Below are 27,680 nucleotides of genomic sequence, written 5' to 3'. Positions count from 1 at the left end.
TTATCCTCTTAAAGAATGTTTCAACAACATATCCAAAAGTAATAGATAACTATCCCAAGAAGATATTTCACATTAAACTTGCTGCTATCCTGTGTGAGACAACAGGTATATTTGTTCCCATTCCAGAGAATTTTAAGCCTCTCTCCGATCTGTCTATAAGATGGACAGCGTAAGAGCTCTCTCACACTTCCCCAGTTCCTCTCTCACACTTTTCTCATCTGCACCTAAAGAGCAATTTCCCCAAATGATTTTGCTTGCATTTTTCTTTGGGGCATAGATTCTAGAACTGCTCTCCAGTGTAAAAATAACAAGTAATGTATTGTTTTATTCTTGAATTTAAAATATAGCTATGAAGCATAAACACTTTACAAAGCTGGTTTCAATTAAAAACATTTAAAAGGGGGGAGATATGCTGGAATTAATAACATTTAAAAAGGGAGATACATTGGAAGGGTGTACACATTTATTCTAGCTTACAGCGTGGTAGGTCCAACGAGAGCCCACACAGTCGTTTGTTATTCCTGAGCAGAAGCACGCTTCACAGCCCTGGGGGTTGTCTTGCTGCAGGTTAAAGAAGCCACGTTTGCAACGATCACAATTTTCTCCTTCAACATTGGCCTGCAAATGTACATGGGAATATTAGTTAGGTTTGTTTGAAAGTTTTCAGAAATCACTTTTCCTCCAAAGATGCTCAGGGTGATATACAACAAACTTAAAATGTATAAAACATCAATAAAAACCATGTAAAGACTAAACCATTTAATACGAAATAATTAAGATCTGGACACAAAGTTGCTGAGCCTTGCCTTTGGCTATTTTAAAGGAGATTCATCAAAAAAATAAATACTCCTTACAATACATTGAACCACATATACACTTTTAGCTCTGCCGAGCTTGCGACTTCCCTCCTTCCCTTCAGCGAGTATCCCTTTTCATCTCCAATTGCATATTTTGATTTTTTACCTGTATTGTAAAAATGATCGTGTAAAGAAAATAATAAAAAATTATTGGTAAAAAATAAAAAATACTTATTTTAGGGTGACCACACCTTACAGAGCACAGCTTTGTATTCAAAGGGCTGTCAGAAGACAGCCCTCTATTTGCTGGCATCCTCTGTTTGGAGGGCTATCTGGTCCAAATCTGGTTTAAAGAGAAGGAGCCCTAAGAAGGGAGTGCCTAGGCCTTTACGTTGCCTATCAACAACTAGTACCCAAACAACAGTCTGAACAGGCACACAGGTAACCTGGTCTTCCCCACTATAGTGGGGGTTGTATTTCTATTAAAGTTATAGTGATGATTTCTCCAAATGCATCAATACATGTACATTTGCATACACAAAATTTATGCTGTTTTCTTTTTTTGCTTCTTTTTTGTTAATGTGTTTATTCCTTTTCAGTAATGTTAAGTGGGTACACTGCCCCTTTCCAAATTCTGTTGCATTTGCGATAATACTGTTCCATTTGTTACTTTGCAGATTGCCAAGAAAAGGAAACATTTGGCCAGCTGCCTTGCTCTGTTTTAGTTATGCATATCTACTGCAAATGGCAGGTGTGTGTAGTCTGGATTAAAGATTATGCTCCATTTGCTGTTAGGCAGAGTCCTACTCCTCTGATATATAATAATCATCTGATGAGTATTCTGAATGTGTCTATTGCAATTAACTGGAATCCAAGTGCCACATTGTCCTTTTACTAGTAAAAGGTCAGAGTGTCTAAAAGTTCATTACTTGCTTGCACTACAATAAGTGTAGGGATTGTATGAAGTGCTGTGTTCCATGGACAAATATGTTTGACCATAGACCTGCAGAGGCTGTTGATTTCATAGAAACTGGGCCCACTCATGAGGCAAGGTGAGGTAACCACTTCAAAGGACAGGATCCAGAGGGGCAGCCGATCCCAATATCTTCATTTACCTCTTCTTCCCTGATGGGGAGGGAGACACCATTTTGTGGTTCACTGCAAATGGCAAAACATTCCCTAGATGGAAATGATGGCTAGCCTATTACGGCCAGTATCATGCTAGCAATAGTTTACTCATACATGCCCAGTGAAAGTTACTTGCTTCCCTTGCAGCCAAAGATATAGAATTAACATGAAGAAAAGGGTTTAAAATAGTTTTGGAGTTCTAGGATACCTTAGAAAAGAAAAGCCGTTGAGAAAGAAGAAAAGAAAATGAAAGTCTTTAAGATCAAAAAGAGAAAATATGAGGGCAGATGTTAAATACAGATTTTATTACTATGAGCCTACTAATCCTATATCCAGAAAATCCTTTTCATATATCCCTTGACGGAAGTGCCAGCAAACATCACCAACTTTCTGTAGACTTCCAGGACAGAGATTTATTTTCAGGAAGCAAAGCAACAGGATGTGAACCTTAATACCTTTGGGTGAAAGTTTTAGAAGTCACTCTGAGGATATGGCCTAAAAGTGAGTTTTGCGCATGTGAACTGGATCTGTTCTGGTTATGATACTATCCTGGAATCAGGCTAGTGAAAGAAGCAGCAAAGCTAACATTGATTTGATTTGCAAAAAGAAAAAGAAGTGGGGGAAGATAAACCAAAAGCAGAGGGCCCAGTTAATCTCAATTGTTTGTTGTGGGTAGGCAATTAATAAATAATTAAGAGTACCGAGTGGAAAACAGCTACCCTGCCCTCCTGAAAATGTAATATTGTTTCTCTCAGTTTATTAGGTAGTGGGCGAAGGTGGGCAGGGGTTACACCAACTCAAATCGTTCTCTATAGATGAATACAATATGAACAGTGGCTCATTTAATGTAGCACATTAAGTGCCTCCTCCTTCTGCTCCTTTACATGTTACTGCTTGAATTTCATCACACTTTGAAGCTAAGGAACAAAGGAGGTTGCACAAAGGAAGTGGCAAGTGCACACATTTTCCAAGGAGCATTTTTTGTACATGTGACCACTTTGTTTTCCAGATCTGTCCTATTTTCAAGGGGCAGTAAGAGGAATTTCACAAGAGCTTTGAAATGCAATGCACAATAGGGTAAAAGGGACCATAACCACCTACTTTGATCTCTGACCATGACTGCCCCACTTATTGGTCCGCTTGACAGCGTTGACCATAATAGTGGAATAGGACTATATGCTTCTTCCCATGTAATCATTTCCTGATTTTGAGGGTTAACTAAGGAACATTCAGACATGCATGATATCTCTCCTAACAGCTTGTCAGCCTACTTCACATTCTATCAGAGGTAAAGGTAAAGGTAAAGGGACCCCTGACCATTAGGTCCAGTTGTGACCGACTCTGGGGTTGCGGCGCTCATCTTGCTTTATTGGCCAAGGGAGCCAGCGTACAGCTTCCGGGTCATGTGGCCAGCATGACTAAGCCGCTTCTGGCGAACCAGAGCAGTGCATGGAAACGCTGTTTACCTTCCCGCTGGAGCGGTACCTATTTATCTACTTGCACTTTGACGTGCTTTCGAACTGCTAGGTTGGCAGGAACAGGGACCGAGCAACGGGAGTTCACCCTGTTGTGGGGATTCAAACCACCAACCTTCTGATCAGCAAGCCCTAGGCTCTGTGTTTTAACCCACAGCGCCACCCACATCCCTGTGTTCAATACAGTTGGTTCTTAAGCAGGTTGTGGATAAGGCTGGAAAATAATTTACATTTAACTTCCTTTATACTTGCACACTGGGGAAGAAACAGCTTGTGTTCTATATTTTCCACAAGCATTTTGCTTTCAGTTTACATTGTGTCTGCAAGTTCTCTTTCCCCTCCTTTGACAGTAAACGTGTCACAGACTTTGAGGTTGACCTTGTGCAGTGGTTGTTCAAAACATCTGGCTTTGGTAGCAGCAGAACTGTAAATCTTCATGGACCCATGACTGTCGCCTCTGGAGTTAAAGGTAATGGGCAGTGGGAGCATGAAGGCAGACAGAGACACAGACATAGCTGGAATACTTTACAACATCTTCTCTTGTGATCTGGAAGTCTCAGAGACTGAAAATACTGAAGCTAGAGGGAAGGTTGTACAGTTCTGCATCAGCAGACAATGAAATGGAAGGAAGACTTGTGCAAAATAAACCAATTGTAGTGGAACAAAAAATACTGGAAGAAAGTGTGACTCAATGTTGGAACAGATTGAGGCATGTTCCTACATCTCTAGTGAAAGCTACAGTCCCAAGATAATAGCTTGCTAATCTAAAATAACTTGTGAATCTTAAGATGTCACACTCCTGAGAATGGTGAGGATCAAGCTACATAGGAAGACATGTAGGTTCCACCAAGCCACTTACTTCTGTATCTTCCTCCGGGGAAAATTGTGGTGTGGCATCAACATATACATTAACCTAAGCTGCAAACAAACAAGCAGAGTAGGGGGGCGGGGAAACATTCATAGGAAGACATAATGCCACATACTTTTCAACATCTGAGAAAGGATATGTGGGCTGGTAGTACCTGCACATGTTACCATAATGTATATTTATGCCTGTGAATGAGAACATATGTATGATTTCACTCAGAATAATTTCTGGTTCATGTATCAATATTTTACTACAAATTATTATTAATCCTCACACTTATCTCTCTCAGCCTTTGGCTTGTTAGGTCTAATGCACTGTAGATGTTGTGGGTTGGGTACACACCTTTCACTTTAAGAATATAATATATGATTTACCCAATCCTGGAATCTCTACATCTTCTTACTTGGAAATTAAAAATTGGACAGGAAGCCTTTTTATTTCTGATAGAGTCTTATACATGTGCAAAGTGATAAAAGTGTTAACACCCAGAGCAGATTTCAGGGCTGTTAAGCTAACACTGTAGTAATTTGATCTAATTGGTTGAAGATCACAAGGTATTGAGTATTGAACCCAATATTTCCCCAACGAATTAGTTCAATCTCAGTTGGGGCTTGTTTAAGAAAAGAAAACTTCAAGAATTTGCTTACACATTAAAAACCAAAAACCAAAAAACCAAAACAAAACACCAATGTGAAACAGGACCATCGGTGTTGCAAGTCGAACCCTACTTACTCCATAATATTTCCACCAACCAGTCTTAACATCCATTCATTCGAAAATCGGGCTTTTGATGTGAATGTTGCCATCATGGGGAGGGGGACAGGCAAGGTAGTTTAAAGTGTCAGCAAAAGCAACCCTAACTTGTATACTTTTAGATTTATCTTGCTTGCTCAGAATCATTGTTTCCACCATGTCATGCTGCCTTGGCACTGTTATTTTCTCTGTCCTTGATCCTATCCAATCAGAGATCATGTAATAAACATGACAGTTTCACAGCACAATGTAGCCACTCAGATTTGGCTGTGTGAAGAGGTCCATCCTATTGCCCTCATTCTGAAGCAAGAAAGGGAGATTAAGTACTGCTGCCAAATTAAACCAAATCTGCAAAGGTTATTTGTGTGCTTCATTTAAAAAGAAATACCTAAGGGTCTATAAGTTGTTGTTGTCAACACAGATCCCCCCCCCCTGCACCATAAAGAAACATAATTTTAAATAGCAATTTACTATCTGTATAGCTCTATGTCTGTGTGTGCATGTGTGAGACTGTTTTAGCAAAGGTACTTTGCGGCTCCAATTCCCATTCACTATTCAAGATTAAGAGATCACATTCACATCAGAAATACTTCAAGGTTGGGGGTCACACTTGTTTGACACTCAGGCACTGCCAGAGGGACTTACAGAAGAAAAAAATGGATGAAGGCAAAGCTTCTTATCTTTGTTAGCACAGATGAAAAGTTTATACTTGCTGAAAGAAAGAGAGGTTGTAATCCATACCTTGCACCTGCAGGGTCCTTCACAAGGGTCATCATTTAAGCTGCCATCCAGAGAGCAGTTGCAGGGCTGACAGTAAGGAAATCCCTTGTAACCCAATGCACACCGATCACACCTTTCTCCTCCAAAGCCACGTTTACAGTGACAGAAGCCAGGAAGCTGGTCTGTAGCAAAAGCAAGCAAACACCAAGCTCAGCTAGATGCTTATTAACATAAACTCAGTGAGTTAAGCAGACAGGCGAGGAGAGGTTAAGTAACACTCATGTATTTAATTAAAACAACTCAGGCTAATAAAGGCACAGTAAGGCCACTGTCTGCTAGGATCCAGATCTTGTGAGAACTTACAGCTCAGAAGGCTGTGATGGCCACCAACATAGATGGTTTTACAATATGATTGGACAAATTCATTGAGGAGACTGCTATCAATGGCTACTAGCTATGATGACTATGCTCTGCCTCCACATTTGGAGGCAGTAATATTTCCCAATTTCGCAATTGCTGGAGACCACAGGAGAGGACAGTGCTCTTTTGCTCAGACCCTGCTTCAGGGTTTCCTTGAAAAAAACAGGATGCTAGATGGGCCACTGGCCTGATCCAGGAGGCTCTTCTTGTTGGTGCAAATAGAAAATATATAGAAAAGAGAATTCACTGCATGCCAAGATCCAAGTTTGGGACAAGTACTCTTAGGTGAGAAAACTCCAGCAGAGATTTAAAAGCATAAAGTGTACGGCAAAGTAAGGCATGGAAATATAGGCCGTTGGACCTTTAAAACTTGCCCTTCCAAAGTTTCCCTCTTCCCCTAACACAAAAAAGACCACTGGTTTGGTGAGTTTAAAATGGTTTACTTACTAACTTTCCAAAAATCTGAGTCATGTGCTTTTCCACACAGCATTCAGAAAAAGTTGCACAGGCAGTAAAACTTGGCTTAGTTACAAAGTAGCAAAAGTTTCTAAATTATTGGTACAGGAACTCAAGAGTGACTTGTGAGACCCATTTGTTCTGGACTGGAGCAACAAGCTCAAACCTCTTTACATGTGGAGTTATGCAGGTAGACTGGAGGTTGAACAATAAGTTTGATTACCTATTTCCTTTCACAGTGAGGAAATGAAGTAGACACAACTAAGCCTACAAACCATTTTTAAATGAATCAAACTTCCAAAATTTGATTATTAATAATTGCCAATCCAAACAGAAGAACTTTTAAAATGTCAAGTGGTTTTGTTGAGAAGTGATTTTAAGTCCACTGAATTTTTTTTAATGTGGATTGTAACAAAGGGAGCTGGAACACAATTAGGTAACCTGAATACTTTAGGATTGATGAACATTCAACAAAGGTATCTGAAAAACTTAGGGAGATAAATCTAACAGATTCATCCACAAGCCCAGCTCCTGGTCAGTTGGTAGGCACAAATTTCTGGTAAATATTATAGTGCTCGGCTTTCTTTTAACAATGCTAGTGCAGCAGGTAATTGTACCAGCACAGAAATACTGCTGTAATGTGACCAGAGAATAAATTGTTAACATTATAGCTGTATCCAATAATCCTTTGCTTCAGTGTGCCAGAAAGACAAGATGTGTAGGCATTAAGTTTGGAGAGAATCACTCATTATCATCCTTTCCCATTATACTCCTAGGATTAGTGCATTTTTATTCTTGCTTGGGTTGACAGATACCTTAGAAGCAGGTTTGCATTTTACTCCAAATAAACATTTCTTTCCATACAGAAAACAGCCAGCACCAACAAAGTCAATTTCAGTATACCTAATGTGCATTCATACTGATTTGCAAATATATAGAGAAAATCCATTGGGGAAAATAAATATGCTTTTCACCCTTTCCTTCAAATAAGCACCATCTTTCCCCAGCTTACATAGATTAAAGAACTGGTGTTGTGGTGTTTTTTTTGGGGGGGGGGCTTTACAGCATATGGACACCAAGCATTTTTCCCGACTTCACAGCAGCAGATTGTAAGAGCGAGTCATTATTGGGCTCAATAAACAGTTTTCTTCAACTGGATAGGTATAATTTCTTTTATTTTATTTTTAAAAAGTTCAGCCCGAAGTGAATGTGCTGTAGGCTGCAATCCTATACTCACTTACCTAGGAGGAAGTGCCCTTGAACTCAATGGGGTTTATTTCTGAGGAGCCATGTAATAGGATTTTTATGCAAATTAGATGTGCTAAAGGAGGAGTCTAAACCAGAGGCTCTAATCTGGCCTTAGAATGAGTTTCATTATGAAAAACAAAAGGAACTGGATACTTGCTACATTTCTAACAATCCTTGCTTGCCTGAATGGCTAGACATGGTAGTCTGGGACCTGCCTGCAGTGAAAGTTTGTTTCAAATGCACACCTTTTCATTCATGGAACTACACCCATAAGTCATTATCATGCAAAGCGCAAGCCTAATGTGAGAACTACTTGCACGGGAAGAATCTTCAGAGTCCGCCCTGAAAAGAGGACCTTCTAATATAAAAATGCCATGCTTTGCCTCTGCAGTACAATTCCTGCAGAGAGCAAGGAAATGTCATCATGTCCTGCTGCACTCAGAGCACCAGATCTTTATCCCCCCCCTTACGCCCATGGGCCAACTTTGGCAGGCATATAGGAAATGATGGGATACATATCAGTGTGTATTTTTGTACAAATTCTTGAGCAACGCCTTTCCATATACAACAAGAGAGAGAGAAGAAAAACCTGAAGTCCATAGGGAAGAGATTCCTGTTTCCCCAAATGTGCATGTCACAAGATAGAGAATGTAAGACAGAATGGCAGGGGGGTGGAATGATTAGGTCTCCAAGGAAGAACTCTACAAGAAAGTAGGCAAGCAGATTTGAAAAGGTCTCCTGTGAGATGGTATTTCTGAAAGCATTGGGAAAGCGAAAAGAAGTTACTGTACTACTCAACGTTCGATTTAACAATGTGGCATGTAATGTTTAACATGGCGACCCAGTCCCCCCCAAAATTCTTACCTCCTAAAGCATGTTTTTCATCCTTGACACATGTACCATCTAGAGATCCAATAGTATTGCAATGGCATTGCCGACATGGATTGCGACTAGCTGGGAGCACCTATGTAAGGAAAGCAAGGGCAACAAGGTTACAGACAAAAGAAAAATTATGAAACATAAACCCTTAATTCAAAAGCTTGTCATATTCCTCTCACTGGCAATTGCGCTAATATTACTCTTCTCTGGTAAACAACATGCCCCTTCTGATAGGAAAGCGATGTTTATTGGATTGCATCCTGCTTCAATTGAAGCAGAAATACTAGCTGGAAGCCTTGACCCTCCAGTGTAGTCTTTCATATCAACACAGTTTACTTTCATATCCTTGTGAATTTCTCCTTTACCGATTTCCCACTGTGAAAGGCCGCTAGTAGGCTGTCAGAATTAGAATTTAACCTTCCAAAAATGGCAATCAAAACAGCATCTTTGCCACTTAATAACCCAGCACCTTACGGTGAAAATTATGTCTAGGGCTACAGAAGATAAGAGTGGATCATACTTTACCCCCTTTGGCCTGAAGTACCCATCAATGCAGGTTTCACAGTTGATGCCTGCTGTGTTTTGTGTGCAATTAATGCACACTCCACCCCCAATGTAATCCCCATGGATATTCAGACTCTGCTTTCTCTCTGCCACAGACTGATCATAGTAACATTCTTCAGCTTTCCCATGACAATTGCAAGCTGAAAAAAAGGGAAAAGTGTATTAGCAAACGTCGCATTGGTGCAGACATATAGAAACAACATTTTACCAGAGATTTAACAATATTCTTTCATCATTTTGACACTTGTGCTCTGTGTATTGAAACAAATAGCATAAATATCTCATCTACAAACAGCTTTTTCTGGTCTTTAAATTAATAAGGGACCAGTCACAAATGATGTCAAAGCATTCTTCTGGATATTTCCTTTTCAAATCATTTTGTTAGTAGAGGGACAATCCTCAATGCTTTTTCCAGTCTTTGTACTTTAGGCATGTCAAAGTATCATTTTAAAATCAGTACAGACACATCACTTTTTCCAAGTATATGGGTTGATCATGAAAGCGTTGGATAGAGGAAGGCCATTATTTTTGCAATGCCTTTTTTTCCTCCAGTATTAAATCATTACAAATGGTTGGACCCTTTGATAGCTGCTTTCCAGTTCAAAATTATTTACATACAGCATACCTGAAAGACAACATTTTCACCAGGGTTAACTACTAGTAGGTATCATTGTTTTAAATGCAAAGTTATGATTTCATTTTTCCCATTGACATTATTGGCACGCATAAAACAGCTCTCTGCCTCATTGTTTTTCACCAGTTGTTGAAGACCTTTTATTCTGGCAGGCTTTTATCGTATAAAGCAGAGGTGGCCATGCATTTCCCCACCAGCAGACAGCTCACACATAGGTTGAAGCTGGCCTGGGATCCACTGAATCCCAAACTGTGTCCTAAACTGCTCTCTCAGCCAGCTCCAGCTGGCATCAGGCCCTATCCAGGTCTGATTGCTGTGGCAGACTGGAGCTGGCTTGTCTGGGTTTTTTTTAACCAGTGTCATAAACAACATCTAATTGGAGTCTTTCCATTACCTTCACACTCATGCTTTACAAGGAAGGTCCCAGCTCGCCAAGGCTTCTGGTTAAATCCAGGGCAACACCGATCGCAACTTTCTCCACATGTGTTGTGTTCACATTGACAGGAAGATCTCTAATTGAGTTGTTTAAAAGGGGAATAGAAAGGGAAAACATTAGAGCAGCTCAAAAGGAATATCTTAGACAATTGGAAAATGTCAGTCAATGTCTCTTGGTACTCTAGGGAGAAGGGATTTGCAGATGTGCTGAGTAGCAGCTAAATGTAGAGAGGAAGGGGAAAGGCCTGGTTTAGATGTCCTGTCAACTTTGATTTGCCAAGAACCAACAGCAGCCAGGATGACATGCTAACTTGCTGGCAGGTGAATCACTGTTGATTACCGGGCAGGAGAGGGACAAGGTGGCAGGGAGGTCAGCATGGTACAAATGCACTGGCAGGACCACCAGATTGACTCTGCTAGTGTGTTTGCACTGCACTGAACTCCCAACCACCTTGACTAATCCCCTTTCTCTCCCAGTAAGTAGCAGAGATATGCATGTGAGGAAGTTAACACAGCAGCTCTGGGGGGCTGCTTCTGATGTTGTCTAGCGAGCAGAATTATTTCAAGTCATTTTATTGTAAGAATTTTGTTAAATATTTTGCTCCCTTAAGTTTTAAACACAACATTTTAAAGTAAGAGATATGTCCTTGATCAAAATAGCTAATAGCCTGGTGTCCTTTAATGCGGACTTTGGCTTCACTTTAAAGATAGATGCAGCCAATAGAAAGACTCCAAACTGAAGATAGCCGTTCAGCTGAAATGTGTCAAACAAATTTAACTTGGTGATATATGAAGACCTTTTTAGTGAACCAGGATTTGTTTTGTACCAACCCGTGAGTAAGACCCATTAAGCATGATGGAAGCAAACTTGCATAGTACTGAACTACACAAATGTTTCAGCTATCTCTATTAATGCTTTTTATCTGATGTGCTGTCTTTTATGCTGCCTTCCATATGGGACAGTTTTATTGTTCTCTAACTGTTTTCATTATTTTGGCATCACATCTATATCCATATGCCTTACTAGAGGATGGCATAATTTTGATTGTATCATAAGTTTGAATGGACTAGAGATGGGCAAGCGAGTCTATGTCAGTTTTGCATGTGCTCTTGCGTTTGTCTGTTCTGTTTCTTTTCCACATTACTCTGCTAAACAAATATTTAAATAGTGTTTAAATACTTAATTAAACAGAGTTTTATCAAAATTCTAAACATATTGGCTTGTAATCGGTGTAGCCTGGAGGCATGTTTTCTGTTGGGTTCCCCCAACCCTATGGAGCAGATTTGGGGACTGTGCAGGGCACATGCGGGAGAATAACAGTGGACAAATTCCCATTGTGCAAGTGGGAGTCATTGCATTAGCTTCTGCTAGCATAATTGATTGTATGAATATAGTCCATTCTGTCTCAATGTACACATTTCTCAATGTATTTTATCACAACATGTGCATTTCAAAATGTTTCACTGCATTTTTTCTGTATTTTGACACTTTTCTTTTTTTTAGCTAAAAGCATATCACAAAATTGAAAGAAGTGCAAAATCAGAAGGATAATTATGTTCCAAATTGTACATTAGTGTGGGAGGTGTAGATCAGGTCACTTTGCATTGGAATTCACAGAAACATAATACCTCAAGCATCCCTAGATGGGACTTGAGAAGTGAAATGTGACATAGGCTTTTATGCATATGGGAAAATAACAGTATTGGATTTCAATAGCACTGTGAAATATTAAGTGTTGTATTTTTATATATAAATTTTTACAATTGACACCCTAATTTAAATTTACATATTAATACAACCTATGAGCTGCTCTAGTTTAATAGCACAATTCTCTTCTCTTCAAAACAGCAAAAAATATCCTTAAATTTGAATCATGCTCTGTGTTTGGAAACCTATACTGTATATAGAATCTTAAATTAGGCATTTATCGTATGTCCAGATTAGAGTTGGAGAACAGACGAGGTCCCTGCAGACTGGAGGTGGGCAAATGTTGTCCCCAGCTTCAAGAAGGGAAAAAAGAAGACCCAGGTAATTAGCAACATCGATACCAGGAAAGGCCTTGGAACAGATAATTAAGTGATTGGTCTGTGAACAGTTAGAAAAAGGATGTTGTGATTACTAAGACCCAGAATGGGTTTCTTAAAAACAGACCCAGAATGGGTTTCTTAAAAACAGATGACAGATGAATCATTATATATATATATATATAGAGAGAGAGAGAGAGAGAGAGAGAGAGTGGCAAGATTCGTGGATGAGAGGAATGCTGTGGACATAGTGTATCTTGATTTCAGTAAGGCTTTTGATAAAGACCCTCATTATATTCTTGCTGAGAAGCTGGTGAAATGTGGACTGGACAAAGTAATTGTTAGGTGGATTTGTAACTGGTTGATTAACTGATCCCAAAGACCACTCATTAATGGTTCCTCCTCATCCTGGAAAAAGGTGATAAGTGGGGTAATGCAGGGTTCTGTCCTGGGCCTGTTGTTGTTCAACATCTTTATAAATGATTTGGATGAAAGCATTGAGCGGATGCTCATTTGCAGATGACACCAAACTGGGAGGGGTAGCTAATGCCCCAGAAAACAGAATCAGGATTCAAGATGACCTTAACAAACAGGAGAACAGGGCCAAAACTAACAAACTGAATTTCAATAGGGACAAAAGTAAAGTTCTACTCTTAGGCAGGAAGATCCAGCTGCACAAATATACGATGGGGAACAGCTGGCTTGCCAGTAGCACATGTGAAAAGGATCTAGGGGTCTTAGCAGACCACAAGCTGAACATGAGTCAATAGCAAAAAAAAGCTAGTGCTATTCTAGGCTGTATCAACAGAAGTCTAGTGTCCAGATCAAAGGAAGTAATAATACCACTCTATTCTGCCTTGGTCAGACTACACCTAATGTATCGTGTCCAGTTCCGGATACCACAATTTAAGAAGGATATTGACAAGCTGGAATGTGTTCAGAGAAGGGCAACCAAGATGACAAAGTATCTGGAAACCAAGCCTTATGAGGAACAGTTGAGGGAGTTGGGTATGTCTGGCCTGGATAAGAGGAGACTGAGAGGAGATATCATAGCCATCTTCAAATATCTAAAGGGCTGTCACATGGAACAAATTTGTTTTCTCCTGCTCTGGAGGGTGGGACCCAAACCAATGGCTACAAGTTACAAGAAATGAGATTCTGACTAAACATCAAGAAGGGCATTCTGATGGTAAGAGCTGTTTAAAGTGGGACAGACTCCCTTGGAAGGTTCGATGGCCATCTGTCATAGATGCTTTAGTTGAGATTACTGCATTGCAGGGGGTTGGGCTAGATGACCCCTGAGGTCATTCTAGGATTCTATGAGAGTTACATTCAGAACAATTATTGGCCATCACTTTTAAATTCTGACGTAACTGAAAATTCAATAAAATGCTTTTGTTCATTTATCAGCTTTTAAAAATATGTATGTTTGTTATTGGAATGAAGTGCAAAAACCATAATTAATTGTTAGGTATTTGATTATTGTTCTTTAAAGCAATTAATTTAACAGAATTTGAAGCTCTAGGCAAAACAAAATACGTTTCAAAGAAACATGTGACTTTCCAAACCTGCACAATTTGTCACTCAGTTTTGACAACATGCACAGACATCATCACAGTAATAACCATAATTTATTTACAGGCATCTATTAAATGGATAGCATTTACTTTTATAAGGCACAGCATGACAAACATAATGGGATGAACGAAAGGATGGCCACAGGAGTTCATCTAGAGATATTTTGTAAGGATGCTGTCATATTGGCAAAAATTGCAATTCAAGTAAGAATTTTTAAAATGTAGTATTTTGCTGCTGGTGAGCTCCTTTGGGAAGAAAATCAGGGTATAAACTTAATAATATAGAAAATTAAATACCTGAAAGTCCATCTCATTCCCTACGGACTTTGTGTGGTGTTAACATTGGCAACTGGTTGAGGGAGTAATCCTTACCCTAGGTTTGCCGGTATGAGTGACTGAGAATCAGGATCTCCAGCTCAGTTAGTCTATGCTGATTTAACCCCCCAAATCTACCTCAGTCAGAGATATGCTGGCCTAAGTCCCTCATCCCACTCAGCTGTGGCACAGCCTTCTGAGCAAAGCCTGGTGGAACATAAGCCAGCATAACCTGAAAAGGGGATATTCTCAAGGAGTGATGGGGGCAAGACTGTGGGAGGGGAGAGGGGAGGAGTGAAACTTAGCCTGGATCCCAAACCTGCTCAGCTCAATCACAAGACCTGCTAACCCAACATAAATTAAGCTGGCAAAAAGTGTGGTATAACAAGTTCTGTTTTAAAGGCTAGTTTTCCCTCTGCCAGGCTCATTGGATGTGGCATACTTTGATTGCTGTGTCTTAATGGGATTGTTTTATTGCATATTTTAATTATGGGTGCTTATGTTTAAATTATGGGTTGTTTTAGTGTGCATTTTAATTAATAATTAATTTAATTAATAATGTGAACCGCCCTGAGACCTTCAGGTATAGGTTGGTATATAAATTCAATCAATCAATCAATTCCAGACATGCTAGAAAGGAGTCAGCTCCAGATCGCTGTGCAGATGATGATGTTGATGATGATGATGAAGAAAGATCTTTATATTCTATAAACTGCTTAGACCTATCTTGGCATTAAGCTATATATTATACAATAATGCATGCATGCACAGCATTACACTTCTGGTCTGAGAAATAGATTTTGTGTCCTGTTTATTTTATGTAAATATTCTAGTTATGATATGTCTTATTTATTTGCTTGTTGTTGTTTTTTTAAAAAAGAATGTGATTTTATTTTATTTTTTAAAAAATCTACCAAAAAAGGGACAGCATAACAACCAGTTGGTTCTGTGTATTGACATGCAAGTTGTTTCACACGCTTAAGGAATTAATGTCATTCATTAGTGGTGACCCAAATATTCTTGACCTCTTTGGGAGGGGTAAAGGCCCAGAGAAAAGTGAAATGACACCCCCTTTGCTGGCACTTTGCCCTTGCAAGTTTCATGGCTGCAAGGGGAGTTGAAAACTTGAATCTATCTACTAACAGTGTTACATGATGACATATTGGTATACCCTGGGGAATGTGGTTGCTATGAAGAGTTATGCTTATCCTATTCAACCAATATCAAAATACCAGGAACAATGGCAAAAATGGCAGTATCTTCAGCCACATCGCTAATAATGAGATTTTGAAATATACAATTTTATATAATTTCAATTAACCAATGAATTACAAAACAGATGATAGATAAACCAAGGTTTCAATACTATGCACATATACTGAACCCAACAGAAATAAGAATTTCTTCCAAGCAAGCATGAATAGAATTGAGCTGGAGAAAGCTTTCAGTATCTAACCTCTCCAAACATTAGCAATCAAAACCATATATTTAAGGATGGCAGGTGTCAGATAGGGTTGCCATATTTTGAAGAGCCAAAAAAAGGACACATTTGCCAATTTCTACTTTTAACTATGGATCACTATGACAACTCTCATTTTAATAAAGAGGACATATCCTGGAAAAAGAGGATATATGGCAACCCTAGGAGATGCTATAATGATTTTCTTTTTAAGGTTCAAGGAGATTTGCAATATACATACATTTGTAGCTAGATTCAGTGGGCATGCCTTTGCGTGGCCATAGCAAATGCACATTCCTCCAACGGAGATGTCTTTCACAGAATAGTAATACTGCAAATGAATATAAAAATAAATTAATAAATTTCTAACTATATCACAGACTTTAGTTTAAAAAATCCTTTAAAGAAAATGCACTATGTACAAAAGTAATTAAATTGTAAACAAATCCAATGAAGCACAATGAATATGTTTTAAGTGTAGTATTCAAACAACCGTGAACTTCTAATGGAAATTTGCTTTTTAACAATTTTGAAATATTTTAAGACATGTGGGTAGATTGTATTTCAATTTTCAGTGGGAAATGGGTATGAATACACTGAAAACTGTATATTATTTTTTATCATGTTCCAAAACGGACAAATTAGCTCTTCTTTCCGCCTCTCCTCCAACGCCCCCCTTCAATTCACCCACTATTTAAAACCTTTTCTTATGAAGCTATAATCAATATTTTTATTTATAGAGAGATTTATGGACACATTTCTTAGCCAATCTTGCGTGCACCCCCACCCCCTAGCCACAGCCCTGCCTATACCCCAGCTGAGACTCACCTTGCTGTAAAAAAGGTAAATGTAAAGGACTCCTCAACAGTTAAATCCAGTCAAAGGCAACTATAGGGTGCGGTGCTCACCTCGCTTTTCAGGCCAGGGGAGCTGGAGTTTGTCCACAGACAGTTTTCCAGGTGACACACAGAGGACTGTGACAAGTGCCAGAGCACATGTAAACGCTGTTTACCTTCCCGCCACAGCAGTACCTGTTTATCTACTTGCACTGGTGTACTTTCGAACTGCTAGGTTGGCAGAAGCTGGGACAGAGCAATGGGAGCTCACTCCGTCATGGAGATTCGAACCGCCAACCTTCCGATAGGCAAGCCCAAGAGGCTCAGTGGTTAAGACCACAGCCCCATCACATCCCTTACCTTGGTGTAGAAGCAGGACACTTCAGGCCTCTCTGTCTGGCACTCTCTCCCCAACCTACGCCCTTCACTGGCCTTGCTCCCCACTCTCCTTCCATGCTTTACCCAGTAGGAATGTATTCTTGAACTGTGACAATGCCTCTTGCCTACCCAGATGGGGAGTCGTGTGTGTGTGTAGAAACGTTTTCATAGCTGGAATGCAGATCACTGTGCAAAGGTAAAAGTTACATCCACCTTTGTCTCTGGCCCTGCCCACCACTGGATTGTTTTCCCAGGAAGATTGCCCATAAGGGAATGTAGTTGTGCTGAAAAAGGTCCCCTACCCCCATTGCTATTTTTATAGAAAACGAGGTGCTGGAATTTAACATGAACACCTCCCTTATTCTCTTAGAATGGCAATGGCGCCCACCTGAGAGGTGCCGGAACTGAGAAAAAGCCCTGCCTACCCCTATCCTAAAAGTTGCATCTTTGTATGTGTAGGTTGATGCATGAATTGACATAAGCACACAAACAGACACACACACACACACACACACACACACACACACACACACACAATATTTCCAAGGGATTGTCACCTTAAAAAGGCAAATTGCACCCAAATGAAGATTACTGCATCAGTTCATTGTGGTACTAGCTAATTTCATGAAACAATAATTTGTTTGGTTGTGTATAAATTGCCACAAAAACATGTATATAGCAGTTATGTGCATTGTTGAAAATATTCCACCCTACATCACTGGCAGCGGACCACAATGCCACATATATAACCTAATACTCTTGTACTCTGTGTTAATGAATCTGAAATAATTATGAACATTTCGTTACCTGTAAGCAGGCACAAAACAGGTGGAACACACTCTCCTTCTTTCCGTCTTTCAAGTACAAAGGGTGCAACAACATAACTAATCTGCATTAAGTGAACTTGTGTATGTGCTCTTGTATTCACACTGTTGTTCTATGCAGGTGAAAACTGAAACACTGGTTGGGATCTAATGGACTACTTTAGTTTCAAAATGGGCTTCCATATACTCTGTGGAACTTTGGACCCTTTCTCATTGAACAGCTGGCTCCCATGACATATGGGGAGTTTGATGCTTGCTGGGACGGGAGCGGAAAGCTCCTGATAATTCCTAGATGGCACAGTTTGTTTGGATCCTACTCATTAATACTAGTAGCAAAAGTAACACTGCAAACAGAAACATTGGCATCTGTGCCAGGACTTACCCTTCTTGTAACTATTGGGTCAATTTCATTGGGATCTCTATGTGCAAGCATCATTAAATCAGCATTCAGAGTCCGTATCCTCTGAAATCTCAGGCGAATATAGCGAGCTGAAGTGAATTCTAGCAGAGCTGGAGAAGGGTCATCTGCGCTTGGCCGTCCATTGATCAAAGATGTGTGAATCTACAAAGGAGAATAAACAAAAGAAATGTGTTAAATGAGAGTTCTCAGTCTTTCTAAAACCACTAGGGGTGTAACATCCAGCATCAGGTATTTTGGTAGAGAACATGAATGCTTGAGGAATTTTATATCTGTGAATTCTGAAGCAGACTGACCTAGGCTGATGTGCAGCTTAATGTGTAATTAACCTTCGGGTTTCATACTTATCACAATTTTACAATACAATGCTCAGCTCAAAAAAAGTACCAAGACTTGTTAAATATGTACATTTTATGATAAAGACATTTAGAAATACATATAATTAGATAAAATTAATGTAAATATCATCTTACCTTTACATACAGTATTACAAATATATGCACTTTGTGATAAAATGTGAAATTTTCATACAGATTTCTTAAAAATCACTGATTAATGTAAAACGGACATGTTAAATTAACATGGTTCTAGACCAACCATTCATCAGAAGTGGAGAAACAACCATGCTTTCAAAATAGTCTTTCTCTCTCTCTTTCTCTTGTATATGTCTCCCTTCGTCCCCTCATCATTCTAAAATTCTGCTGGGTAAATTGACATGAGCAAATCTGGAACTCTGGTGAATCCTAAAGGGGTTAAAAGGAAGGACTGGCACTGTTGTTTGATAATTTAGAATGACTTTGAAAGCATTCTAGCATCTAATAATGTCACACTAATCTATGGCAGATTACAGGTAACCATTTTAGCTTTCACCATATGATACAGATAACCAAGCTACATATCCAAACTGCAAATGGGACTGCTTCCGGTAATTGTTTTGCATTTTAGAACCGGTCTACACATGAGATCTGTGAGTAGATCACTCCCCACAAAAAACCCTTTAAAAATCAGGGACCCTCAAACTGGATGGATGCAGTAATGCCATAGGAAGATGCCTTTAATATTTCTTCTCAGCAGTCTTCGCCTACAAGCTGATATTAATCCTCCTGGGGGGAAAGATAGGCACTAAACCTGTTTCCAGGCAAGACTAGCTTGTTTGGGACATTTCAACCACAGTCAAGGTCCATGGCTAAAGGGTTAACTCTCCAGCACCACTGCCCCATTCTGATTGATCCTATTGGCCCTCTATTCACATCCTCATTTAATCCTCCCTCTCAAAGGTGTGAAATCCAATCATAGCACTCTCATGCTACATGTAGCTTGGCTTAGGGAACAGTAAGAAATGTTTCACATGAATGTCTTATTTCTTCCATTTCTGGTTATTCAAATGTTAGGCAGTAAATGACATTCCACATGCAATTATGAAGACTATCTGTATTCTTTAATGTCTGGTTGCTTCACTTGTCACAATGGAAGAGAAAAATAAACTTATATGATTCCTGCTTTAAAGCTTCTGAAAACTCAAATTCTATATTTCTATTTTTAAAATCATACATATGCTCCTTTTAAAGCAACATAACCATATGGTAGCTTCATGAAAGAATTAACAAAACATTTCTCTCCCCCCCCCCCGCTCTCAGTTTTGGTATTTAAAAGACGGTATTCTGCCAGAAAGTCCACTGAGTACAGTCACTCCCAAGTTGTTTCTGACATATAAAAAATCCCAGCTGTTTGGCTACGCTGCTCAAAGCATTCAAGTTCACTTATTTTTCAAAACAAATGACATACTCGTCTGAGGGTTTTCACTGGTGCCTTCTCAAGAGCTTAAAAAATGTGTATATTTACTGAGAGGTCAGATTCTGTCTAAAACCCTAAATACATTTTTTTTTTTGCCAGTTTCTCCATTTGCATACCAAAACCACTTAGGCCGGTGGGGGGGGGGAGGTGTGTCATCTGAGATCACAACAGACAAAGACGGCCCTTGCACATCACATTAAACCATAGTTAATGTTTAAAGGTAAAGGGTAAAGGGACCCCTGACTGTTAAGTCCAGTTGTGAACGACTCTGGGGTTGCAGAGCTTATCTCGCTTTACTTGCCAAGGGAGCTGGCATTTGTCCGCAGACAGCTTCCGGGTCATGTGGCCAGCATGACTAAGCCACTTCTGGCGAACCATAGCAGCGCACGGAAATGCTGTTAACCTTCCCACCAGAGCGGTACCTATTTTTCTACTTGCACTTTGACGTGCTTTCGAACTGCTAGGTTGGCAGGAGCAGGGACCGAGCAACGGGAGCTCACCCCGTCACAGGGATTCGAACCTCCGACCTTCTGATCGGCAAGCCCTAGGCTCTGTGGTTTAGACCACAGTTTACCTATGGTTTAATGTGAATGAGCAGTGTGCTGCTACCCGCTGCTCAACAGTGCTTGCTTTGTTTCTTCCCCATTCCTGGCCATGTCACACCAAGGAGAAATAAAACCACAAAAGCTGCCCTGTCATGTTGTCCAAACACAGATTTGTGATTTGTTTTCCCCAATCAAACTATGAACCGTAAGTCAAGATCAAACTTGATGGTCTGTTTGGAGAGAAACAACTGATGAGTCCAGGTTTGGATGAAATGACAGGACTAGGCTAGGCCATTTCTCCCATCATGGTGAAATCAGACGAAGCGGGGTGGGGTGGGTGGAAGCAGAGACTTTTGAGCTTTGTCCATAAACATGGTGCTTTTTTAAATTCACAGTTAGACATTTAGCAGCAGATCAATGTGATGTGTGATTGGGGTGATCCTTAGCAAATAACTGCAATGCTGCTGCAGTTACTTGACCTGACATGGTAAAATTTCCAGTATGATGTGGTTGTATTCTTAACCCTGTTCTTTTTATACAGTCTGACCAGGAGCATTGTGGGATACCTTGTGGCATAGCTAGTTATGTGCAATGGGAAAATATGGACTTTAATATATATTGCCTACTTTATACAGCATTCAGAATGTGTAGTAAATGATTTCTGGCTATCATAGTACATTAATAGTTTATTTAACTAATGATTAGACTCCATTCCATTGACTACTAATGAATACAGAATTGAACTGCTTAAAATGCACTGCTTTAAACCCACAGCAAAATGTCAAGTGCTGTTCATGTCATATTCTGCTTCAGCTAACTCATTCCCCAAAGAGGATAGGCAAATGTCAGCTTAATGAATTGTTTAGCAAATACTGTTATATGATGGACAACTTGTACCTCACACAACTTAAGCTAAACTGAAGAACTTCTTTTTCTTCAGCCAGTCACTTCCTTCAAGCTACTTGCACCTGAAACTTAAAATTGCTTCTCTGATATATCCTTTTTCTTCTACAGTAGTGCAATTCTTGCATTTTTCATTTTTGAATGGAAAGTAATTTGTCAGAAAAATGTCTTTTGTGAGATATTTAAAGAGATTGTTCAGTGTCAAAGGAGTGGTTATTAATAAATCACAGTGTAATAAGAAATTCAATTCCCTTAAAGTATATTTGTCATGCACCTTTTTTCTTTATTTCTTTTTTTATATATAAAAAAGGCTCTAGCTAAAACAAAGCCAAAATATTATAGGAAGCTGAAGCTTTCAACAATAATTACGCATACTAGAGACCAATAGGCATTTGAGTAAACACGTATGATTCATTGCAACATTATGCAAAAACAGTATGTAAAAAGGATAACACATATACTATTTGCTAATACTGCTTCCATTTGGAGATGCTGCTTATACATTTAAAAAACAACAACAACCCTGAATTCGGGAATGAATTATATAGACTTAATAAAATCAAATGTTTTCTAAACCTTGAAGAGATGCTTATTGCTGGTACTGCTAGCCTTTTTTGTTTTCTGAGGATAGACTCCTGTTTTCCTGCTCACAGACCAGAAGAAGGGCCAGTTGGGAAATGTAGTCTCTTGATTTAGCTGTCCCACTATATAGGAAAATAATTTTTGGTTTTGTCTAAGAGGACAATCTTAAAGACATTTTAATTTAGGCATGATGCAAGAAACCAAGACAAAAATGCAGTTTGGATTGAAAACCTAGAGAACATATTTGAAATCATTACAGTGTTTGTGCTTTAGGCTAATGTATAACAGAAAAAATATAAGCAACAGGCAGAAATTCAACAAGTATGGCTTTGCTGCAATTTTTTTTGCCTTGAAGTTTTTCCCTTGACATGATCATGCGGAGAAGGAATCTGTGACTGGGGACATCAACATGCTTTAACAGAATTTTGCATTCTCCTAAATGGCACCCAAAAGCACTGCTAAAATTGTGGGAATTATTATAGCAATGTATGTTTGTTTTATTCCTGCTTCACATCATGGGAAAGGTCCCGCGGAGAAAACTGAATGGTGAAAAATGACCTCATGAAGCAGCCTTTGGTGATCTCACATTGTTATTAGGCAAATGTACCACTTACCCTTATTGCAATGTATGCTTCAATATAGTGGTTGATAAGACGGCAGAGAGGATGGAAAGGAATGAGCAGAGTTTCTTTGTAATTAGACTTCACATATGAAACATCTGTGCAATAGGTTCAGTACTGACAGCTTAAAGTTGGAGCAAGATCTGTATCTGAATCACAACATCCTGTTTCATTCCAGTTAAAATATAAACCAGAGAAACACAGATGTGACAGTTTTCAAACTGGAAATAATCTATGTCATGAATTAAAAAAGGGAAAAGATACATAAGAAACTGAATATTCTTCATAGGAGGAACCAGGCATTCAGACCATTCATGCTGTGCTTGAAGCTTGGCAGTAGCTCTAAGCCAAGAACAAACTCCTGCTGCGTGGCTGGGGATGAAGAGACAAGCTCTGCCACATCAGAGCACTATTAATCCAACATGTATAATAAGACAAATTCTTAACAATACTTAGCAATGGGAACAACTTTACCATCTATCACTATTTTCTCAAGCTAGGTACCATCATTGTATAGATGTTATACATCTGAACTAGTCACTGTGGTTACAAAGGATTACCTTTAAAGAGCCATCTGACAGGCAAAAAAATTCAGCAGGTATTGTTTTTTCAGGCACTCTATTTCCACGTTAGAAAAAGTTATTGGATTTCTAAATATCAGGCAGCTGTTAAAAACTGTGGAGCTTCTGTCAGGAAAACTAGTGCAAGACCTAACAAGTATTAGCTTCCAAATACAAAAGGAACACTCTATTTATGCAAAATGATTATAATATACTATGTTTAGGAAAGACGCCTCTCTTTCCCACTGTCTGCACTTGTTGTCTCACAACTTCCTTTTATCATTCAGTGAAAGGCAATAAAGCAGAACCTCCAGCCTTTCACTACAGGAATTTACTGAGGATGCCATGTCAGGTGATATCTGTTGATAAAAGATAGGATTCTTTACACCAGCTGGCAGTCTGTTTCAGCAGATACAATTCAACATCATGTATCGTGATAAGCTATACTTGCTGAAATTTCCTCTTCTATGCATGGGATTATGGAGAAAGCTCGAGAGTTCCAGAAAAACATCTACTTCTGCTTCATTGACTACACAAAAGCATTTGACTGTGTTGATCACTGCAAACTATGGCAAGTTCTTAAAGAAATGGGAGTGCCTGATCACCTCATCTGTCTCCTGAGAAATCTCTATGTGGGACAAGAAGCTACAGTTAGAACTGGATATGGAATAACTGATTGGTTCAAAATTGGGAAAGGAGTATGACAAGGCTGTATATTGTCTCCCTGCTTATTTAACTTATATGCAGAATTCATCATGTGAAAGGCTGGACTGGATGAATCCCAAGCCGGAATTAAGATTGCCGGAAGAAATATCAACAATCTCAGATATGCAGATGACACAACCTTAATGGCAGAAAGTGAGGAGGAATTAAAGAACCTTTTAATGAGGGTGAAAGAGGAGAGCGCAAAATATGGTTTGAAGCTCAACATCAAAAAAACGAAGATCATGGCCACTGGGCCCATCACCTGGCAAATAGAAGGAGAAGAAATGGAGGCAGTGAGAGATTTTACTTTCTTGGGCTCCATGATCACTGCAGATGGTGACAGCAGTCACAAAATTAAAAGACGTTTGCTTCTTGGGAGAAAAGCAATGACAACCCTAGACAGCATCTTAAAAAGCAGAGACATCACCTTGACAACAAAGGTCTGTATAGTTAAAGCTATGGTTTTCCCAGTAGTGATGTATGAAAGTGAGAGCTGGACCATAAAGAAGGCTGCTCACCGAAGAATTGATGCTTTTGAATTATGGTGTTGGAGGAGGCTCTTGAGAGTCCCATGGACTGCAAGAAGATCAAACTTATCTGTTCTTAAGGAAATCAGCCCACTGGAAGGACAGATCGTGAAGCTGAGGCTCCAATACTTTGGCCACCTCATGAGAAGAGAAGACTCCCTGGAAAAGACCCTGATGTTGGGAAAGATTGAGGGCACAAGGAGAAGGGGACAACAGAGGATGAGATGGTTGGACAGTGTTCTCAAAGCTACTAACATGAGTTTGACCAAACTGCGGGAGGCAGTGGAAGACAGGAGTGCCTGGCGTGCTCTGGTCCATGGGGTCATGAAGAGTTGGACACGACTAAACGACTAAAAAACTAAACAACAACAACAACATGCATGGGATTGCAGCCTGAACCAGTTGTGAGATTGGTCCTGCTAAGGTTTTGCTTAGACTGATGAAACAGTCCATTTCCCACCCTATTCACAGTGGAATGAATGCCAAGTATTCTACATTTTTCCTAGTTAATTTTATCTGATCACTGAGCTCTGTGTGCACAAAAAACCCCAAATAAATATCAAGGTGTTTGTCATATTTTTGAGGCTTCCTCTCAAGTACTCTCCAAGGCCTCACCTCAGAAGCTACCTCAGCCAATTAACTTTCTAAAATCCAGTCATGCAAAATTCTGAAATTCTATTCCATCACTATGATTAAAAGGCAGAGTCTGTAAGGGGGTTTTATCTCTCACAAAAGGTAGCTCTGATCAAATTTTTCCATGTGTGTGCATTGGTGCAAGGCTGTTGACAGATAAGAGGTTTACTAGCAGGTAGACCTTGACAGGTTGTAACTGTGTGGTCTGAACATGTCTTCTCCTTTCAATTATTACATATCCATCCTCCATTCCCATTTTTTCAAAGTGGTCATGTGCACAGGTGCTTGTTTGTCAATGTACACACATTATTATTTTTTAACTAAAGTGCACAAAAACAAACTTTACCAGCATATTTTGCAATGAGGCAAAATTAAGGGTTGTGAATTTGGGGTGGGGTATATAAACAAAACATTGATTTCTAAAATCTCATTTTACAATGAAATCAGATTTCTTCAGAAGACCTCTCTTGGATCCAACACTGGAAAGCTGGCCAAGAAAGTCTGTCTATCTTCCTTTCCTTTCCTTTCCTTTCCTTTCCTTTCCTTTCCTTTCCTTTCCTTTCCTTTCCTTTTCCTCTTCCTCTTCCTTTTCCTTTTCCTCTTCCTTCCTTCCTTCCTTCCTTCCCTGGTATGCTTCCCACTTTCAGCAGGAGGATGGTTTTCTAAATATGCCATCCCTTTTTGGATATAAGCCATGATGATCACATGATGCAAGCATTTTGTAAATATTTAAAAATTTGGAGAAAGCTGCAAAAAAACTTTTCTCTCCATAGCCCCAATTCAAGTATGAAATGGACACGATTCTAGTCAGTTTCAGGTAGCTCTGCCAATACTGTGTGTCCCCCATCATTCTTTCCTCCCTTTTTGTCCTTTACATCACCACCTCTCTTCCCTTCCCAATTAATGTTTACAGCTCTTGATTTCTGCGTGTGTATCATGGAGGTTTGGCACAAGACTGCTGTTGCACAAAACTTATATTATTATTATTTTTTTTAAAAAAATAAATACTAATAAGTGATCTGCAAATGTGCCTTCATTCCCACAACCTTTCACTACCAATTCATCTTTAGCTGCCGATTCCTATTGCTGTTGTTTTAATATAGAGGTTTTGTGCAACAGGAGTCTTGTGCAAAATCTCTGTATTAAAAATAAAAATGGAAGTTTAATAGTTGGTGGATGTTCTGTGAGCATGCCCTCAGCATGCAGCAACTGGAAATAGGCACACTTGGAAATATGCGTTGTTTCAGCAACTGAAAGGAACCAACACGTCCCGTACCTGCCAATTCTTCCCAAAGAGCCCATTTTATTTTAAACAGCTGCTTTGCACAAGAGCAGTAAGGCACAAAACAGCTGTTAAATAGAAATTACAAACCCACAAACATGTCTTCAGCAACAATGGGGGGAAATTGCCAAGCTGTATCCTTTCCTTGGGGCTGATGGAAGCAAAATGGCTAGGAGCAAACAGAAGTATAGGGCATGGTAATAAATGGCAGCCAATGAAACATCACCTCACATGTAAAAAAACTCCTCACCCAGGCAACGTGCATCAAGTCAGGTAATGTGTAATTTTTATATATTGTTTTTTGTTCCCTTACTGTACTATCTTCCGGCTGGGAGAATCTGAATTAATGGAGGATAGCAGGAGAGAGAAATGTGGGTTGAAGGTTGGATGTAGAATGTGTGGGTGCCACAAGAGAGAGATAGAGATAGAAGCAGCTTCAAATCCACATGAAACTTGTGGGTGAGACTGTATTTCACTTCATGGGTAAATTACATCCCCTCAACACACTGTTACTTGGGATTTTTGGCTTGGGGATCAAGTGATATGTCTTAATTAGAGTTGTGTTACCAAATAGGCAGGCCAAGGGCTAATACAATAGCCACATGAATTACGTGAGATACGGGAAGCTTCAAAAGTGCTCAACCACCACCAGAAAAGCCCTGTCACTGGAACCTGTCTGTCTCACATCTCACACCAAGAGAGTAATGGCCCATATATTAATCTCAATATCTGGGTAGCCTCATATTGGCACAGGTGGTCCTTCAGATGAAGGCAACTGTCTTTAATTTTTGCAACAGCAACTGAGAGAAACTTCCGAAATCTGGAGGCTTCATATAGCCAATAAAATTTTGCTCTTTGGGATAATAATGAAAGTTATTTGCAACATTCCCTTTGCCCCTTAAGTGCATTCTAGCACTTAAACAAAAGTGCTAGAATTGTTCAAGGCAGTATAAGAGTTAGACCACAAACATGACCAAATAGGTTTACTAACCCTTTCACCCTTAAATAGCACCGGCTTGTTCTGAACAGTGTGTACTTTGTAAATTGTTACATTTAAATCATTTACTATCCTAGACAGTTCTATGAATCATGTTATTAATCACTGTTCTGTTTTCTACAGATGACATTAATTACTATCAAGCTTCTATAACACAAAGCCAGAATGGAAAGAAATTATTGTCAGCAGAAGGGTATCTTTATTTCAGCTTTCCCCAAGAGAAATAGAAGCAAGTCCCTTTCTCTGTTCTTTTTTGAGCAATAAAAGTTTTCCAATCATTTTTATCCTACAGCATAATATCTACGTACACTTGCTTAATAGTG

General features: G+C 39.4%; 1 protein-coding gene across 6 annotated transcripts in view; it reads right to left on the bottom strand.

Annotated features, from left to right (window-relative positions):
* The window catches only part of LAMA2 (laminin subunit alpha 2), a 367,591-nt gene that overhangs the window by 217,413 nt on the left and 122,498 nt on the right, over positions 1-27,680 (bottom strand). For all 6 annotated transcript variants that reach the window (XM_053381873.1, XM_053381876.1, XM_053381874.1 and 3 more), the window contains exons 5-11: positions 18,174-18,353; positions 15,995-16,084; positions 10,337-10,454; positions 9,270-9,448; positions 8,730-8,829; positions 5,763-5,923; positions 478-618 (exon numbers count right to left, since the gene is read on the bottom strand). In XM_053381873.1, coding sequence (XP_053237848.1) covers positions 478-618; positions 5,763-5,923; positions 8,730-8,829; positions 9,270-9,448; positions 10,337-10,454; positions 15,995-16,084; positions 18,174-18,353 — 969 coding nt within the window. The remainder of the gene's footprint in view (positions 1-477; positions 619-5,762; positions 5,924-8,729; positions 8,830-9,269; positions 9,449-10,336; positions 10,455-15,994; positions 16,085-18,173; positions 18,354-27,680) is intronic.

Source organism: Podarcis raffonei, chromosome 3, assembly GCF_027172205.1.
Source record: "Podarcis raffonei isolate rPodRaf1 chromosome 3, rPodRaf1.pri, whole genome shotgun sequence".
Taxonomy (NCBI): Eukaryota; Metazoa; Chordata; class Lepidosauria; order Squamata; family Lacertidae; genus Podarcis; species Podarcis raffonei.
The sequence above is the reverse complement of the archived record's forward strand: the minus strand, read 5'-3'. Positions and strand labels throughout refer to the sequence as shown.